This window comes from Nicotiana sylvestris, chromosome 2, assembly GCF_000393655.2.
Source record: "Nicotiana sylvestris chromosome 2, ASM39365v2, whole genome shotgun sequence".
Classification (NCBI taxonomy): domain Eukaryota; kingdom Viridiplantae; phylum Streptophyta; class Magnoliopsida; order Solanales; family Solanaceae; genus Nicotiana; species Nicotiana sylvestris.
The window spans coordinates 188690512-188710707 of NC_091058.1; the positions used below are offsets into that span (position 1 = coordinate 188690512).

A 20196-nucleotide genomic window follows, 5' to 3' on the forward strand; every position below is an offset into this window, starting at 1 on the left:
AAAGAAGAAGATCATAAGCTGGAAATGAATTGATAGCCGAAAGAATCCCCAACAGAGAGTCATATCGGCAGCACTCCAATCCCCAGCTGAAAAATGAAATAAAATGAGAGAGTCTTATCGGTGAAAACCTTCACATGCACCATAAGGCGACAAGAGTTGAAAGAAATGAGAGAGTCTTATTAGTGAAAACCCCTCGAAGGGCACTATGAGGCGACAAGACAAGATTTGCGGGAAGGATCCGCATTTGGCAAAGAGTCGAGTGCCTGTTTATCCCCAGCAACATGAGGCCGTCCGAAGGGTTGATTGATACAAATAGACTGGGTTGATTAATTCGGAATGCGTGACATGATCGTTAGGATCTGTTATATCATTCAGATAAGTTCTTTTCTTTCCTTTTCCCCAGCATTTGTTCAGAAAGACTTCTTCTTTTTTTTCTATTTTTGAAATTCTTCACTTTTTCATTTCTTGGTTTAAAGATTTTACCTCCCCAGCAGTTTGTTTTTGAAAAGGATTTTCAGAGTTTACTACCAGTTGCCAAAATGATACAAAGCAAAAGGCGAATACAATAAGCCAAAGATAAGGCGATAAAGTGAAAAGAAGTTGGTCGCAAACACCAAATGATGAATGGGTCTAGATCCCCAAAGGACCAAATTTCCAAGGGAAGTTGGAGAAAAACAGGAAAACAACAGTTGAGAAAATTGTGGACCTAATTCCAGGAGGGTCCCCAACAGATCATCAAGATGTAGGAGCATCTCCGACAGATATTCGACCAAGTTCCAAGAGGGTCGGACAACAAAGAGTAGGGAAGGAAAAAAAGGAAAATTCATTCCCAGCCAAATAATCCCCAGCAAGTTTTGATAGCGTAATGAAGCACAGAGCAGGGAAGAGAGAAAGGGAAAAACCATCCCCAGCAGGAGTGGCACGACCACTCACCATGTGTTAAAACTAACAAATTTTCTTTGATTTGAAGCAGGAAAAGGAAATCTTGTTAATGGCGAAAAACATGCCACAAGGAAAAGCACCAAAACTGGGGCAAAAAATTTTCTGCCATTTGTCGAAAATTTTCTCGGAGGAACGAGGAAATCAATTCAAGTCTTAGAGATAGCAAGACAACATGATTCTAAGAAAAACAGTCGGAGGTAAGACAATTCCAAGTTTTTGAAGATGGGTTCATCCGCCCTCGAATAGGATATTTTGGGTTCATCCGCCCTCGAATAGGATATTTTGGGTTCATCCGCCCTCGAATAGGATATTTTGGGTTCATCCGCCCTCGAATAGGATATTTTGGGTTCATCCGCCCTCGAATAGGATATTTCGGGTTCATCCGCCCTCGAATAGGATATTTCGGGTTCATCCGCCCTCGAATAGGATATTTCGGGTTCATCCGCCCTCGAATAGGATATTTCGGGTTCATCCGCCCTCGAATAGGATATTTCGGGTTCATCCGCCCTCGAATAGGATATTTCGGGTTCATCCGCCCTCGAATAGGATATTTCGGGTTCATCCGCCCTCGAATAGGATATTTCGGGTTCATCCGCCCTCGAATAGGATATTTCGGGTTCATCCGCCCTCGAATAGGATATTTCGGGTTCATCCGCCCTCGAATAGGATATTTCGGGTTCATCCGCCCTCGAATAGGATATTTCGGGTTCATCCGCCCTCGAATAGGATATTTCGGGTTCATCCGCCCTCGAATAGGATATTTCGGGTTCATCCGCCCTCGAATAGGATATTTCGGGTTCATCCGCCCTCGAATAGGATATTTCGGGTTCATCCGCCCTCGAATAGGATATTTCGGGTTCATCCGCCCTCGAATAGGATATTTCGGGTTCATCCGCCCTCGAATAGGATATTTCGGGTTCATCCGCCCTCGAATAGGATATTTCGGGTTCATCCGCCCTCGAATAGGATATTTCGGGTTCATCCGCCCTCGAATAGGATATTTCGGATAGGATATTTTGGGTTCATCCGCCCTCGAATAGGATATTTTGGGTTCATCCGCCCTCGAATAGGATAATTTGGGTTCATCCGCCCTCGAATAGGATATTTTGGGTTCATCCGCCCTCGAATAGGATATTTTGGGTTCATCCGCCGTCGAATAGGATATTTTGGGTTCATCCGCCCTCGAATAGGATATTTTGGGTTCATCCGCCCTCGAATAGGATATTTTGGGTTCATCCGCCCTCGAATAGGATATTTTGGGTTCATCCGCCCTCGAATAGGATATTTTGGGTTCATCCGCCCTCGAATAGGATATTTCGGGTTCATCCGCCCTCAAATAGGATATAATTTTCAAAGTTGTTGTTGAAGCCAGGCGCCCACCTGTATAACGAGAGGAATACTTTTTGTCTGTCCATTTCATATTTTAGGCGCCCACCTGTATAACAAGGGAATACATTCCACGCCTTTACCAATAGGAGACGCATTTCCTCCTAAGTTACTTTTACCCATAGGAGACGCATTTTCTCCTAAGTTTAGTTTTACCCATAGGAGAAGCATTTCCTCCTAAGTTAGTATTGAAGTTGGGAGCCCGCCCATATAACAGAGGCATACATTTCTGTCCCTTCATTCTGTTCTAGGTCGCCCACCAGTAAAATGCGGGAATACCTTCATGTCCTAGGTCGCCCACCAGTAAAATGCGGGAATACATTCTGTTCTAGGTCGCCCACCAGTATAATGCGGGAATACATTCAGTCTTTTTCATTACAAGCGTTGAAGTTGGGAGCCCGCCCAGATAACAGAGGCATACATTCAGTCTTTACATTTCAAGCGTTGAAGTTGGGAGCCCGCCCATACAACAGAGGCATACGTTTCAAGATCAAGTCAGAGGACAATAAAACAGAGGGTTACAGCAGTAATCCCCTACAGGAACAATAAAAATCCCCAGCATCGGGAAGCAGAAGGTTGCAACAAGAGATCCCAGCACAAATTCAAGCGCATGAGTCAAAAGGAAGAAAAGAGGCGTCTTGAAAGAAGCAGCTGGTGAACATTAAATCATGCCCAGCATAACAAGTCTGATGAAGAGAGCCGCACCCACCAGAGGAACCGCTAAAAAGCTTAATGAAGAAACCCCAGCGAACCGAGCAAAATGATGAAAACTGGTATTCAGAAAAGCAAAGGCCAGTATCATTCCAAAATTCAAGGAAGAAAAGCACCGGAGGAAATGCAAGCCGACAAGGAAGCAAGGCAACAAGAACAAGTTACAGTCTAGCCTAGCTTCTTGTTTTCTTTTAAACACGGTGTAATAAGGAGATCGGTAAGAAGTGATAACAGCATGCAACAGCAGTAACATCGCAGTCCCACGGTAGTCCCAGCTACCAAAACATCCCGAACTACATTAACCTGATTCCCCTTTAGCCAGGGATATGTAGGAAACCTTTGAAGCAAAGGTTCGGTTAAATCTTTTTTCAAAAAAAATGCTTCACACGGAGTACTCGGACGGGCAAAAATCGCTCGCTTTATCTTTGCACGAAAACCCTTCGTGTCTCCGGGCAAAGAGGGGCAGCTGTAAGCACGTGATTTTTGCCCTATATGAGAAATACTCCCAAAAATGCAAAATAAAATGATTTTCCTTGGTGTGCAATTATGAGTATTTTTGTGACATTTTCGGATTATTATTTGTATTTGTCTGTGTTTGTTTATTTGCTAAATTAATAAAAAATACAAAATATGTCGCATTTGCATGTAGGATTTAATTCTATAATTGTTAGTAATTAAATTAGTTTTACAAAAATTAAAAAGTTACAAAAAATATGCATCTTTTGCATTTTTAGCATTTAATGTCCAAATGAACAATTTTATGCTTAATTATTACTTAATTGTGCGTTAATTGTTATTGGTAGTTAATTTGCGCTTTTATAACTTAATTTAGTTCTTAATAATAATTTAAGTATTTTTATAATTTAGTTTTAGAAAATAAAAGAAGAAAAGATAACAAAAATACAAATAAAAATCGGATTGGGCCACTTCTTCAATTTTCAACCCCAGGCCCAAACAATTGTCCACGACCCAGTCCACTTCACACGGGTCGACCCGGTCCGCCCCATTAACCCAATACCCAACTTCATTCAAAAAAACAAAACAAAAGAAAAAAACAAAAAGAACAAAAAACCCTAAAAACCTAAAACTAACTACCCGCCCCCCTCCATCTTCTTTCTCTCCCAAAACCTTCATCCCAAGCCATCCATGGCTGCTATCCATGGCTACCTCCACCTCCAAGCTCCTCATCGACGCACACACACAGCTGCGTCAACGCATTCACACGAGCACATCTTCCCCGTCATCCACTTCATCGTCCCCGTTCGAGCTTCTGCCATGTCAAACCATGGCTGAGCTTCGATGCTCTCACATGGTAGCTGCCACTGTTTCGACACCACCCAAACCAGTCCGGCAGTCCACACACGTGTACAGTTTCTGCGTCACCTCCGAGCTACTGCTGTCCGCCATGGCTGCTCCCCGTCGTCGACCTCATGGCTGCTCCTGTTCTGCCTCGTTTCATCTTCCTCCGAGCTGCTATTTCATCTTCTTTGGCTATTGCTTCATCCTCTAGCTCCCCCGTTCCGCGCTGCTGCTTCAGCTTCATTCATCGTCCATGTCGCTGCAGCTTCATCGTCATTAGCTGCTTCTGCTTCCTTTGTCGTCCCGTTTTGCTACTGTCCCGTCCAGCTTCTTCAGTTACGTCTGCTCGTGTTCATCATCGTTGGTTCGAGCTTTGGTCGAGGCTCGTCAAGTTCGTTGTTGGGTTAGTCGTTGTTTGTCGTTTCGATCCGGTTAGTAGATTTTTGAGTTTTATTTTTGTCCGTATTTTGTTTTGATATTTTTCGAATCTAAAATCGGCAAATGTTTGTTTTGTTTATCGTTTGAATTAATTTTTAGTTCATGTTCATGTGTTGTTTGTTAAATTAATTTTTCAGATTTCAAATGAAGGAAACATTAGTTATTTTTCATGTTTATTTCATGTTTGTATTGTTGTTTAAGTGAATATTTGTTAGTTTAATGCTTGTTAGATTCAAATTGAAATTTAATTAATTATTTCTTCAATTTGTTTCATGTTGTTATGAATTTTCCAGAAAATGTTAATGTTGTTTGAATCGTTAGAATCCGTCATGTTTGTTGCTTAAAAAACAGATTTAATTCATGTTCATCTTTGTTTGAAGTTCATGTTTAAATCCAGTGATTTAATGTGAGTTTATGTTTGTTTGTGATTTGTTGATTTAATTTGAATCATGCATATTGTTGTTGGTATTGTTGTCTCTTTGTTCATCCATTAATGGTCTAAATTAACCAGGATTGGTTCCCGATATGGTTGATTTATTTCCATTAATTTGGAGTTTGTGTTGTTCATCATGTTCATGTAAATTGTTGTTGAAGATTGTTGAGAAATTGGTCATCTTGACTATATTTTGGTTGAGTTATGATTAATTGATTGTTTAGAGCAGAAGGGTAATTTGGTAAATTGTATTGCATTCGGGGGTAGATTTGTAATTGCAATAAGGTCGGAGGGGTAGTTTGGTAATTGAACATTATTTTGATTCTTTATGTTAAGCATGGGGGACAAATATAATGGGGTGGGGTTTTTGATGTACTTGTTTAATATAATGGGGAACAAGACAAAACATAATGGGGAGGAATCTTGTACTTTTTAATATAGGCATGGGGGACAAATTATAATGGGGAGGAATCTTGTACTTTTTTAATATAGGCATGGGGGACAAATTGTAATGGGTTGGGAATGTGTTAGTTATTTAAAGTAGGCATGGGGGACAAAATTTAAAATAAAGAAGACATTTAATAGTGGGCCAAAGCATGCCATTGGGGGAATAATTTTGGGGTTGGGAATTGAAGACTTGTCTTGCTATATATATAGGGTCATTTGACACATTTTAGGGGGAAGTTTTTTGGAGGACTAGAACTTGAAGATTGAGAGAAAAAGGGTGGAGAGTTGACAGATTTTTTTTTACACTTGAGAGTTGACATACTTTTATACTTGAGAGAGTTTGTGATAGTAAAAGAGAAAGACAATTTGAACTTTCACTCGAACAATTCTGTTTGCTTTTCTTCGAGTGTTATTCAAAAGTCAGAAACTACTGCATCTCGTATCTTTTCTCTCTTCTGCTTTGACTGCGATTGTACTTTTGCACTGCTGAGTTTTCAATCTGTTACTGGGTCATTCTACTGGTTGTTACTGGTTTTGCGGTGTTGCTGAACCTGCTGTTGCCGCGTTATTACTGTTGCTGACTCCTACTTCTTTTGTTCTTGTACTGCTGTTTCCAGGTACACATTTGTACACTCTTGGCTTGAAGCGAAAAATGAAATATTAATCAGGCTCCTGTTCCTGTTGAATTCTTTTGTTTGGATCTGTGTTTGAATATTAATTTTCCTCTCTTTGTATAAAAATGTAGTCGATTAATTAATGAGTAATGAGGCTGCATATGTATGATTTCTTCATCTAATAATGCTAGTTTAAATTATTTGAAGAATAGTTAATCTGCTTTGATATTATTGTGTATCCCTCTCATGTTCTAGCATTAGTAAATAATAAGAATATAAAAATGAAAGCAGTTTTTCTTTGTACAAACTCGATCGCAATTTTCCAATCGCATTAGCCGTAAACTAATAACTAATAAGTTACGTTTTCAGCATGTAAATAATTAAGAGATTTTCTTTTATTTTAGAGACGAACTTAATAGAAAATATAGTCACTATAGGTTTATCCTTTAAAATAAAAATGAGACGAGCCTCGCCAAATAAATCACAAACCGCCGGGGCCCTCAATAAAATACATAACCATTGACTAGACTTTGGATTTGGCCGTTTAATGAACCTTCACGGCCTCTTCCTAAAATAACAATACGTTAGACTCTTTAGGACGCGCCTTAATAAATCTTACCTTCTTAAACTCGGGTGCACATTTATGTGACCCAAATCCAATTCTCAACGGAGTCGAAATGTGTTTCTAATCACGGGTACATTGATTGTGACGTGGTTCGAGATGCGTGTCCATGACGTTGCAAATTCATTTTAAAAAATAAGAATGAGATGAGCCTCGCCAAATAAAATACAAATTGCGGGGCCCTCAGTAAATATTTGCTTTAAAAATTGTTTAGACTTCGGGATGGACCGTTTAGTAAAATTCCACGGTCTTACCCAAAATAAATACGCTAGTCGCTTTAGGCGCGCCTTTAATAATTTAATTTCCTTAAACTCGGGTGCACATTGATGTGACCCAAATCCAAATCTCAACGGAGTCAAAGTGTGTCGACGACCACGGGTACATTGATTGTAACGTGGTTCGAGATACATTTTTATAACGTTGCAATTCTTGATAAAAATAACAGTAAATGATAAAAGCGGTTGAAAGATAAAATTTGCACATAAGTTCATATTGTATTTAAAATCAGATAAATAAGCCAAATATAATAGTTGAGCGACCGTGCTAGAACCACAAAACTCGGGAATGCCTAACACCTTCTCCCGGGTTAATAGAATTCCTTATCCGGATTTTTGGTACGCAGACTGTAATATGGAGTCATTCTTTTCCTCAATTCGGGATTAAAATTGGTGACTTGGGACACCCTAAATCTCTCAAGTGGCGACTCTGAAATAATTAAATCAATCCCGTTTCGATTGTCCTTTAATTGGAAAAAACTCCCTCGTACCCCCGCGGGTGCGGAAAAAGGAGGTGTGACACCATGCAAAATAACTCCCATGTGATTCCGCATCTGCGGAAGGATGATCGCAGAAGCGACCCCACTTCTGCATGAAAAGGCCCGCTTTTGCGGAGTTGTCTGAGCTTGCAAGAAACCGCATTTGCGGTTAGATTACCGCTTCTGCGGTTGTGCATCTGCGCCTGGTGAGTTTTAGTTGGCATTTGGCTTCTGCGATGGGATCTTCGCATCTGTGAAGCCGCACCTGCGAGGATTCTTCCGCAGGTGCAGTCAACAGGCATCAGACCTGGGCAATTCAGGCATTTCACATATTCTCAACCCCAAACCATTTTTATACTCGTCCTAGCAGATATTTTGAGGATCTTTGGCTTATTTTCAATCCCAAGAGACTAGAGAGAACAAGTTTTGGAAGCTAGGATTTGCACACACACTTGGTTTTTGAAGATTTCAAGCTTGTGGTTAAGAATTTCTTACCCATTTATGTTTATTTCTTCATTTCCTAGCTTTGTATTGAATATTTAAGTGTGTTGTATTTATTTCCAACACTTAAATCTTGTTTATAGAAATATTCATGTTTAAAGTGTGGATTAAATACCTTATTGTGCTTATGTATTGAATGATTTTCCTTTATTTATGAAGTGAGTTGTTGTTTCTTTAATTATTCTTGTTCTTTAATGTTTCCAAAGAGATTAACTAACCCTGGGACTCGCCCATTAACTCCGAATTAATTTTGGAAAAGATAATGGGTTGGGAAAGATTAATTAACAAGAACTTGAGGTTTTAACCCTCATTTTATAGATTCTACCTAGGGATAGGATTGAACTACTTGTAGTCATATCCGGGTGTGCTTATCCTCTTAATTGGGTTAGGAATAATTCAATTAGGAAGTCTTGTTAGTCTTCGGAAGAAGCTAATTAAGAATTATTATCTGTGGCTAATTAACATAAACTCGCTCATATTTGTAAAATCGTGAAATACATTGGATCGTTGCTTGAGTGTAATTCCCGATGTAACCATACTTGTAGCCATTGATCATTTTACTTGCTTTCTAGGTTAGTTTACATTTCCGCATTTAGGTCTAAACATTTTCTCAAATCAATTCTTAGTGTTTGGCATTGTATAGCAAGTGATAATTCTCTTACATTCCTAATCGCCTACATATTGTTCTTTGTGTGATTCGACCCCGACTCATAGTTGGGTAAATTATATTGTATGCGACCGTGTCCATTTACTTTTTAGTAGTGGATTTGGACGTCTTCAATCACCCTTCGTGCATTAACTCTCAAATCGTGGCACAGCATCATCCTTCGTGCATTAACACTCACAATGTCGGCACGGCATCACCCTTCGTGCATTAACACTCACAATATCAGCACGGCATCACCCTTCGTGCATTAACACACAATATCATTCATGGCATCACCCTTCATGTTTAACACTCTTCCTCACCCAAACAATAGAAACAATACATCCCGGCAAGGGAATCAACATTAGAAACAATAACATCATGGTAAGGGAATTAGCTATAACCAATCTCATTTCGACAGTTAACTCCACGGAATAAGTCTCAACTTGAGTCAATACTCAACAATGGTCAATTACCAAGAAAATATCATAAATCTTGTTCATCATGGATAATCATCAATTTAAGTATGAACAGTACATAATAAGAGTCATAACAGTCACAGTATAAGACTCACTTGCATGCTCGACACCAATGTATAGGTACTCGTTACCACACCTATACGTCGTATTCAACACTAACACATAGCAATTAAGACTACAACACTTATTCCCTCAAGCTAAGGTTAGACCAAACACTTACCTCAATTCAACAGACAAAAATCAAGCCTCAATTACCACTTTACCTCTCGGTTCCACTTCTAATCCGCTTGTATCTAGTCATAATTTTATTAATAACATCAATAAATGCTAAATAAACCAATTCTAATGCATGAATATAGATTTCCCAATGTTTTCCCAAAAAATCAAAAACTGACCCCGGGCCCGCTTGGTCAAAACTCGAAGTTCAAACCAAAACTCAATTACCCATTCACCCATAAACCAAATATGCAATTGGTTTTGAAATCCGACCTCAAATTGAGGTCCAAATCCCCAAAATTCGAAAATCCTAATTTCTACCCAAGAACACCCAATTTCCCATGAAAAAACCCTAGATTTTGAAGTGAAATCATGTAAAAAGATGAAATAGATTGAAGAAAAAGAGTTAAGATTCATTTACCTATGATTTGGGGAAGAATTTGCTCTTGGAAAATCGCCCTTTGGAGTTTAGGTTTTGAAATTTTGAAGAACGAAGTGAAAATCCCGTCCAAGACCCCTTTTACTCAGTTGCAGATGTCGCATTTGCGACAGGAGCTTCGCAATTGTGAAGCTCGCAATTGCGAGACAGGATTCGCAAATGAGAACCTGTTGCAATGTCTGCTGCTGTCTTAATTGCGAGGGTTGACCTCTGTTGACTTCACAAATGCGAAGGAGATATTCGCAATTGCAAACTAATGCTGGCTATGGCTTCCTTGCAATTGCGATAAAACCCTCGCAATTTCCAAGCCTGAGAGGCTCGCAATTGCGAAGCCTGACCTCACAATTGCGAGATCAGAGCCTGCAACAAAACACCAGCTGCAACAGAAATTTTCCTAAGTCCCAAAACAATCCGTGGCCTATCCAAAACTCACCCGAGCCCTCGGGACTCCAAATCAAACATGCACACAAGTCTAAAAATATCATACGGACTTTCTCGTGCGATAAAATTGCCAAAATAACATCTTAGACAATGAATTTGACACCAAAACTCTAGAAATTCATAAAGTAGTTCAAATTTCTATTTTCTCATCCAATGGTCCAATTTATATCAAATTTCTTCCATTTTTCACCAAATTTCATAGATATGACCTAAATATTATATTAAACCTGTACTGAGCTCCGGAACCAAGATACGAGCCTGGCACCATCACACCATTTCATTTCCAAAAGTCCTTATATTTTCCAGCAAACAATTTTCTTTAAAAATTCTTTTCTCGGGCTAGGGACCTCGAAATTTGATTTCAGGCATGCGCCCAAGTCCTATTTTTTACTACAGACCCTACGGGACCGTCAAATCACGGGCCCGGGTCTGGGTCCGTTTACCAAAAATGTTGACCGAAGTCAACTTTAATCAATTTTAAAGGCCAAATTCAATATTGTTTTCTTAAATTTCACATAAAAGCTTTTTGGAAACGTGACTGGACTACGCACGCAAATCGAGGAGAAAGAAAATGAGGTTTTCAATGCCTCGGAACCCGAATTCGGATTCTAAAATGCAAGATGACCCTTTGGGTCATCATAGTATCACATTCAAAGGGAGGTTCCATGGTGCATGTTATTTGCATATGACATTATACTTATTGACGAGACGCAAGGCAGTACTAACAGAAGGTTGGAGGTTTGGAGGCAAACCCTGGGGTCTAAAGGTTTCAAGTTGTGCAAGACCAAGACAGAATATTTGTCACGACCTGGAGGTCTGATTTGAGTAATTATTTTATGGTTGGACTCGTTATTGAATGGGTGTTCAAATTTTATAATTTTGGTCGGGTTCTGAGATGCGGGCCCTGGTTGAATTTTTGGGTCAACTTTTAAATTCTTTGCAAGGATCGTAATTTCATTATTTGAATTAGTTTTCTATAGTTATATTTATAGTATGAAATTGTTTTGGCTAGATTCAAGCCGTTAGGAGTTGGATAATCGAGGGAAAGGCCTACTAGTGGATTATTTAGCATGATTTGAGGTAAGTGACTTTCCTAACATTGTGGGGGGAAATTTCCCTTAGGATTGGTGTTGTTTGTGATAATTTTTGGCTGAATACATACGGAGACACTTAATGCTGGCACGATTTTTCATTTAGACACCTGAACTTAGAGTTGTTCCTAATGAGCACATACATTACACGAACTTTGTTCCAATTAGACACTCTTTTGACAACTAGCGAAACTTACAAAGTGTGTGCAATACACTCGCTATTGATATGGAAAATGGCGAATAAATAAGGATATATATCTTTTTGAGTTAAAAAAAAGAGCAAAAATTATGTTAAATCTATTTAATAAACAAAATAAAAATAACATTCTCAAAAAGAAAAAACTTAAGTTACACCCAATCAGGAAAGAGCACATTTAAAAAAAATAAGACATTGGTGTTTTGGAAATTAGTATTCTTGGTGTTCTTTACTATCTTCATGTGTGTTCTTATTCCAACCAAGATTTTAATCTAAACTTCTAAGAGAAACTCCTCTAAATTTGTTATAACTTCAGCTAAAGATTCCCTACGACGACCCGAAGGCAACCCTAATATTAATTTCACAAACTTTCATCAAATTAAGTAACCCATTTTAAACCTTCAAGCTTTTAAAAGACACCATTAATGGATCGTTGCTCTAGGCTCTCTAGAATGGGGTTGAAGTCCAAATTACAATTGCTTCGACTGTACCCTTATTTCCCTTTCCTTCTCTTTCAATTCAAGTGTTCCTATCAAAATTTCGGATCTTGTCTTATAGAGAGTTTTCTTACTTCTCCCTCTTTTCTCCTTCGACTCCTCAGATCCAGTTCTACATTTCTTCTCTTTCATTCGGTACGCTCACGCTGTCACTTTTACATGTCTTAGCATTTTTGTTTTGCTGTGTAATTTTGCCGAGATTTTGAAATTATTGGGTTATTTACGAACTTTGTTTAACCTTTTGATGCTTGAATCTAGAGAATTTCTATTATGCTCAGATAAAGGAGAAATTATTGAGTTAAATCAATGGTGAAGGCACAACAACGGTGAAAGTGGAGGAGGCAATGGTGGAAATGGTGGTGGACATAAAGAAGAAGAAGAAGAAGAAGAAGAAGAAGAAGAAGAAGAAGAAGAAGAAGAAGAAGAAGAAGGAAACAAAAAAAACAAAAAAAGAAAAAATCTATTTTTGGGGCTCTTCACGCGCCTATATTGGGTAAAGTTCACTCTATGTGCCAACTCACAAGAAGTGCCAAATTGGAACAAAGTTCATGTAATGTACGTGCTTATTTGAAACACCCCTAAGTTTAGGTGTCTAAATGAAAAATCGTGACAATTTTAAGTGTCTCCGTATGTATTCATATGTGAAAGTCGTGTACTCAAGGTGACGAATGTGTACATGGGCTAAATGTAGAAATTACCGATTTTAGCTATGTAGATTCCTTTCATGCCTTAATTGAGTTATTCATCATTTTTAGTCTATTTTCACATGCCTACTCATCTTAATCTCTTACATGCTAATTGCTTTACATGTTTAATTGAAGTTCTTATTTTCTTTATTCTGCATTCACTATTTGGTCGTTGCACTCTTTACTTGAAGTTGTGAAATATCTTGTTGTTGAAAGTGGTATTGAGAAATAAAGGTCGTGATTCATATTGAGGCAAAGTGTTAAGCTGTGAAATACCATTCTGTTGAGTTGTTCATTCCGGCTATTACGCTACGCGTTGATTTCCGTACTCATGTTGCACTTATTGTGCATGTATACATATATGTTTCTGGTGGTCCTCCGGGTGCAGAGGCGCGGCTGTTGCGGGGACTTTACGGTGAGCTTGTTACATCTCGCGTTTTCGTACGTTAAAAGTTTCATCTTCAATTAATTGACGTAGACTCAGGGATGAGATTATCTTGAGGTTAACATTTTTATGCTATTTATAACAAGTGATAAGGAAGTGTCATTAAGGATAAAGGGTACACGAATTAAAGAAAACGAGTTTCGTTGAAAGTGGTCAATTTGGGATAAAATACAGGTCGAGTGATAATACCCGATAATTATGAACTAGTACCATGCAAGGTACCATATGACCACAGTAGTATAATGTATAATGTATATTAAAAAAATAAATAGTATTTTTAGGTAATTTGAGATAATTCTTAATTATACCGGTAATTGGTTAATTACCGGGTAATGGGACATTACCTAGTTAATTATTAAAAAATAAGATAAAGATTAATCCCCCCTCCCCCCCCAAAAAAAATGTGGCACAAAGCCACAAGACTAAGAATGACTCTTAATGCCTAGGTGGCTAACTAGGAACAATTAGAATTTAATAGGTAAAAGACTTGCTAGGATCTGATTTCATTTCATTTCATTTAGACAAAGGAACCAAATGCCCAAAATCCAAAAAAGCAAGGAACATATCTTTTCCTAGTTCAAGACTTCAAGAACATAAGTTAAATTTAGTCAATCACTTCAAAGAGAAGAAGCTTAAATTCGTTCAAATACTTCAAAGAACAGAATCATAATTCGTTCAAATACTTCAAATAACAGAAGCTTAATTCCATTCAAATTTTGCGATTCTAAAAGAGTGCGGTGCAATCTTCGCCAAGAATATTATACGGAGTTTTTCCTACTCCAAGTATGTTAAGGCTATCCCCTCTTTATTTTGGCATGATCCAAATAATATAAATGAAACGAACAAAATACACAATTTTCATAAATAACTTTATTCATAGAAATATTAGGGGTGTCTATATTCTTTATTCCCCATGTGAATTATTATCATATCTTCTGTTCATGGGTCTCAGAAAAATACATGTTTTATAAAGTTTATCTGAAAGGTATATTGATTTTTATGGCATTCTGAGAAAAATATTATTCACATATTTCTTATGCATTTCACGCATAACATTCATTTATACTGACCTATGACCATATGGCGTTATATACACGTATACATGTAAATATATGTATATGGGATATGGAAAAATGTTACGGCGTTATATACGCATCACTACCTGATCAGTTAGTATATGTTGATGATATTTCCCACAGTGGCCGATATGATATGATGGGATGCCCTCAGAGGCTTGATGATGTTATGTACACCTATACCTATGCATGACAACAACAACGGCCTAGTGTAATCCCATAAGTGGGGTCTGGGGAGGGTAATATGTACGCAGACCTTACCCCTACCCTGAGGGGCAGAGAGGCTATTTCCAGGAGACCCTCGGCTTAAGAAAGAAACAAGAGACTATATATTAGTACCATCAATAGAAACATAATAAAATAACAGCAATATAAGAAATACGAAATAAATGCAAAGTACAATAATAACTAGCAGATAAAGCCCTACATCAATAGATAACCACTAGCATCCTAGAACTAAATCCTAAATGGCTAGTCTCACTCTAGTGCACAATAGAAATATTCACAACTTCCCCCTAACCTACAACCTTAATGCTCGACCTCCATAATTCCCTTGTCAAGGGCCATGTCCTCAGTAATCCTAAGTCGCGCCATGTCCTGCCTGATCAACTCTCCCAAATACTTCTTAGGTCGCCTTCTACCTCTCCTCGTGCCCACCACAGCTAGTCACTCACACCTCCTCACCGGTGCATTAGTGCTCCTCCTCTGAATGTGTCCGAACCATATGAGTCTTGCTTCCTACATCTTGTCCTCCATGGGGGCCACGCCTACCTTCTCTCGAATATCTTCATTCCTAATCCTATCTATCCTAGTATTCCCGCACATCCACCTCAACATCCTCATATCCGCTACTTTCATCTTCTGGATGTGTGAGTTCTTAACCGGCCAACACTTCGTCCCGTACAACATGGCAGGCCTAACTACTGCTCTATAAAACTTACCTTTTAGTAACGATGGCACTTTCTTGTCACACAGGACTCCCAATGCTAACCTCCACTTCATCCACCCTACCCCTATACAGTGTGTGACATCCTCGTCCATCTCCCCGATCCCCTGAATAACCGACCTAAGGTACTTGAAACTACCCCTCTTGGGAATGCCTTGAGAGTCAAGCCTCACGTCCACTCCCGCTTTCGTCGGCTTGACCTCAAATTTGCACTCGAGGTATTCCGTCTTCATCCTGCTCAACTTGAAACCCTTAGCCTCAAGGGCATGTATCTAAACCTCCAGCCTCTCTTTGATGTTGCCTCGTGTCTCATCAATCAAAACTATGTCGTCAACAAATAGCATACACCATGGCACCTCCCCTTGAATATGATGAGTCAGTGCATCCATCACCAGGGAAAATAGGAATGGGCTGAGCGCAGACCCTTGGTGCAACCCTGTAACAACTGAAAAATGCTCGTAGCCGCCTCCTACTGTCCTAACCCGAGTCTTAGATCCAGCATACATGTCTTTAATCACCCTAATGTAGGCAATCGGATTGCCTTTAGCCTCCAAGCAGCTCCACAGGACCTCCCTAGGAACCTTGTCGTACGCTTTCTCCAGATCAATAAACACCATGTGTAGATCCTTCTTCCTATCCCTGTACTGTTCCACCATCCTCCTAATAAAGTGGATAGCTTATGTGGTAGAACGCCTCGGCATGAACCCGAACTGGTTGTCTGAAATAGACACTGTCCCTCGCACTCTCATTTCTACCACTCTCTCCCAAACTTTCATGGAATGACTCAGTAATTTGATACCCCTATAGTTGTTTCAGCTCTGGATATTGCCTTTGTTCTTATACAACGGAAATATTGTACTCCACCTCCACTCTTCAGGCATCCTATTCGTCTTGAGTATAACATTAAATAACCCAGTAAGCCATTCCAAGTCTGCTCTACCCACACACCTCCAAAGTTCAACCGAAATTTCGTCTGGCCCGGTAGCTCTGCCCCTTCTCATCTTAAGCATCGCCTTCATGACCTCCTCGACCACAATGTCCCTACAGTAACTAAAGTCATGAGTACTGTCGGCATTCCTCAATTCACCTAGTACAATATTCTGATCTCCTTCTTTATTTAGAAGTTTATGAAAGTAGGTTTTTCACCTCCTCTTAATCTGGTCATCCCCCATCAAAACTTTGTCGTCATCATCTTTTATGTACCTCACTTGGTCCAGATCCTGAGCCCTCCTCTCTCTTACCTTAGCCAGCTGGAATAACTTCTTCTCCCCACCTTTGTTCCACAGTTCCTCATACAGAGGAGCAAAGCCGCAGTCTTAGCCTCCATGACTGCCATCTTTGCCTCCTTCCTAGCTACCTTATACCTATGCATGACACGACATTTATATGCACGTGCATGACAGTATAAATGTTTCATAATTTACAAAGTTATTCAGATTTACAGATGGATTTCTCTATTCTAGGGTTTCATTTATGTCTTTATGTACTGATTTTCATGCCTTATATACTCAGTACATTATTCGTACTGATGCCCTATTTACTGGGGCCTGTGTTTCATGCCCGCATGTGCAGGTAGGCAAGTTGACGGTCCCCCTTCTTAGGATCCTTGATCAGCGAGAGTTGGCATGCTCCACTTGATCTGGAACTGCTTTTGATTTTGGTACGATATGTTTGTATATATATATGGGTATGACCTGGCTCAGTCCCGTCTTTGTACAGTTATATCTCTATTAGAGGTCTGTAGATAGTATGTCTAGTTGGATAGTATGTGGCCTTTCCGGCTTCCAATTTAAAGGTATATAGTTGTCTATAGCAACCTTGTCGGCTCCCCCTACGTATGTTGCACATATATGTACACATGCCTTTTGGGAAGGTTTCCTTCATGTATATTATTCTCGTAATTCAGCAGAGGTTATTCAGCTTTATATCTTAGACGCATTCTTAGGGGTGTTTGACAGATAGGACTCAGGCACCCATCGCGGCCCATCGGTTTAGGTCGTGACAAAAGTGATATCAGAGCAATTCAGTCCTAGGATTGTCTACAAATCGTGTCCAGTAGAGTCTTTGTTTATAAGTGTTTTGTGCACCACACTTATAGACAGGAAGCTACAGGACATATAGCATGTTATATTCTCTTTTTATCTTAGATCGTGCGATATAAGAATTCATGTTCCAAATGATATGTTATACTTTTAGCGATGCCTCTGAAGACTACAGCCATTACCACGGGTCAGAAGGCTACAAAAGTGTTAGAAAGAGATATAAGTTACACTATGGAGTTAGACCTATCAGAGATCATGGGTTCTATTGAGGAGGATCCATCTAAGTATCCATATGAGTTATCCGTTCAAGCTGTTTTGACCACTCCGGTAGCAGATCGGGTCAGGGGAGTTCCGACCTCACCAAGTCCCTTAGTTTCATTACCACAACCCGTTGTTCAGGGTATGAGGGGAGTAGTGCATGGATTGGCACAATCGAGTTCCCCTCAGGCTCAAAACTATGTTAGGGTATTTGCGGACACAGCTCTTCTGAGGTTCCAGATAGTCCACAGTCTTGGGAATCCATCAATCAAGGTTCATCTGTGTATATTATGGGATATGTAGAGAAAGAGGATAGTAGCCTGGCGAAGAGGAGGAAGGTAACTGATAAAGATATGAAGGTTCCGCTTCGAAGTGTGTCTGATCGAGGTTCTCATGTAGGACGAGGCAAGGACCCTCTACTGTAGACTTCCTCCAGATGTCAACTTTTGGCTAGTGAGTTCCACCTCTTCTTAGAAGTACTATCAAGTCAGGATTCTGAATATGTTAGGTTGTTTTATGAGGACGTAAGGAGCTCTGTCCCGACTTGTATATATACTATGGTTATGTTTACTTAGAGATTTTGCAGACAGTATCTTGTATATAGTTTTGGGTATGACATGTCTACGGCCTGGTCGAGCCCTATGTATATAAACCTTTTTCTAAATTAAGTTATGCAAGTTATGTTTTAATATTGTTACCTATATATATGGATGTGGTGCAAAATAGCCCGTGATAGTTTTGATAATAAACAAGGATAAGGTACGTGGTGTTGGGTTGGGTAGAACTTGATATTATAATGGGTATGGATTGGTTGGCCTTTTGTTATGCTAACATTAAGTGTAGATCAAAGATGGTTTGATTTCAGTTCCCAAGAAAACCTGTTTTATAATGGGAAGGTAATCCGGCATCGCCAAAAGGTAAATTCATCTCCTATCTCAAGGCAAGGAAGATGATCAAAAAGGACTATATTTATCACAAATTTCGGGTTTGGGATGTGAAAGTAGAGTTACCAACCATTCAGTCTTTCCCTGTGGTTAATGAGTTTCCCGATGTTTTTCCCAATGAACATTAGGGTCTTCCGACAGAGCGAGAAATTGAGTTGATATTGACCTACTACCTGTTACTCAACCAATATCTATTCCTCCCTATAGAATGGACCCCGTAGAACTGAAAGAGTTGAAGGAACAACTAAAGGACTTACTTGAAAAAGGCTTTATCAGACCTAGTACATCACCGTGGGGAGCGCCTGTGCTATTTGTAAAGAGGAAAGATGGCTCCTTACGAATGTGTATTGATTATAGACAGTTGAATAAGGTGACTATCAAGAATAAGTACCCGCTCCCGAGGGTTGATGATTTATTTGATCAATTGAAGGTTCCAAGTATTTTTCAAAGAAAGAGTTGAGGTTCGGATACCATCAGGTAAGAGTTAAGGAGAAAGATATCTCGAAGATAGCATTCAAGACCAGATATGAGAACTTTGAATTTTATGTTATGTCGTTCGGTTTGACCAATGTACAGTCGTATTCATGGATTTGATGAACTGTGTGTTCAAGCCCTTTTTAAATCTGTTCGTAATTTTATTTAACGACGATATATTGGTGTATTCTCATTCAGAGACGAAGCATGCAGATCATTTGCATACTGTGCTTAGAGTTCTACAAATGGAGAAGTTGTATGCAAAATTCTCTAAATGTGAATTCTGGTTGAACTCTGTAGCTTTCCTTGGGCATATCATTTTGGGTGAAAGCATACGGGTGGATACACAAAATATTAAGGCAGTAAAGACTTGACCTAGACCCCCGACACCAATGAAGGTTTGTAGTTTCTCCGTTTGGCAAGTTATTACAAAAAACTTGTAACGAAATTTTCTTCTCTTTTAGGATCTTTGACCAAAGTAGGATGTAGTGTCTCACTTGATGTTCCAGAATAACATAAGGAAATCTATGGTGCAAGTAAGTTAAAGGAAGATTGCGAATAAGTATAAATAGATATGTGTAGGTCGCAAGCTAAAGTATGATAGAGCAACAAGGTTTTAGGAAGACACGGGGAAGGATAAGAAAAGATGAGTGAAAAGGTGACGAGAATAGATAAGTCCTTGGGGTTAAAGCTCATAAGAGAGATGATGGTTTCTCTATGTTATAGAAGGCTCAGTATAGCCTGAATGAACTCAAAGGAGTCTAAGACTAGTAACATTTGGAATAGATGAAATGTTGCCCTGGTAGTGGAATAAAGGCGTAATTGTGATAAATAAAGAATGAAGTTTGGGCCTTCAAAGAGGGGAATTTCATGAATTGTAAAATATTAGAATACTCATGTAAGTTAACTCAGAAGGGAGCTAAGTTTCAATGGAGCAATGCTTCCGAACGGAGTTTCCAGGCATTGAAGGACATATTAACTTCAACACCGGTTCCAACGCTCCTAGAAGGGACCGATGGTTAGGTTATCTATTGTGATTCTTCAGGTGTTGGATTGGGTTGTGTGATAATGCAGCATGGTAAGGTTGTAGCTTATACTTCTAGACAACTAAGAAAGCACGAGAAGAATTACCCGACCCACGATATAGAGTTAGCCGCAGTTATTCATGCGCTA

The 20196-nt window shown here is 39.3% G+C and overlaps 1 protein-coding gene across 1 annotated transcript; it reads right to left on the minus strand.

Moving 5' to 3' along the window:
• Positions 1–15577: 15577 nt before the first annotated feature.
• On the minus strand, positions 15578–15961 carry LOC138886077 (secreted RxLR effector protein 78-like). The gene has a single exon (XM_070167106.1). The coding sequence runs from the start codon at positions 15959–15961 to the stop codon at positions 15578–15580; it is 384 nt and encodes a 127-aa protein (XP_070023207.1).
• Positions 15962–20196: the final 4235 nt, after the last annotated feature.

Excerpts from the sequence above, each read along its gene's own strand:
- LOC138886077 (XM_070167106.1), bottom strand. The coding sequence starts at position 15,961 with ATGGTGGAACAGTACAGGGATAGGAAGAAGGATCTACACATGGTGTTT.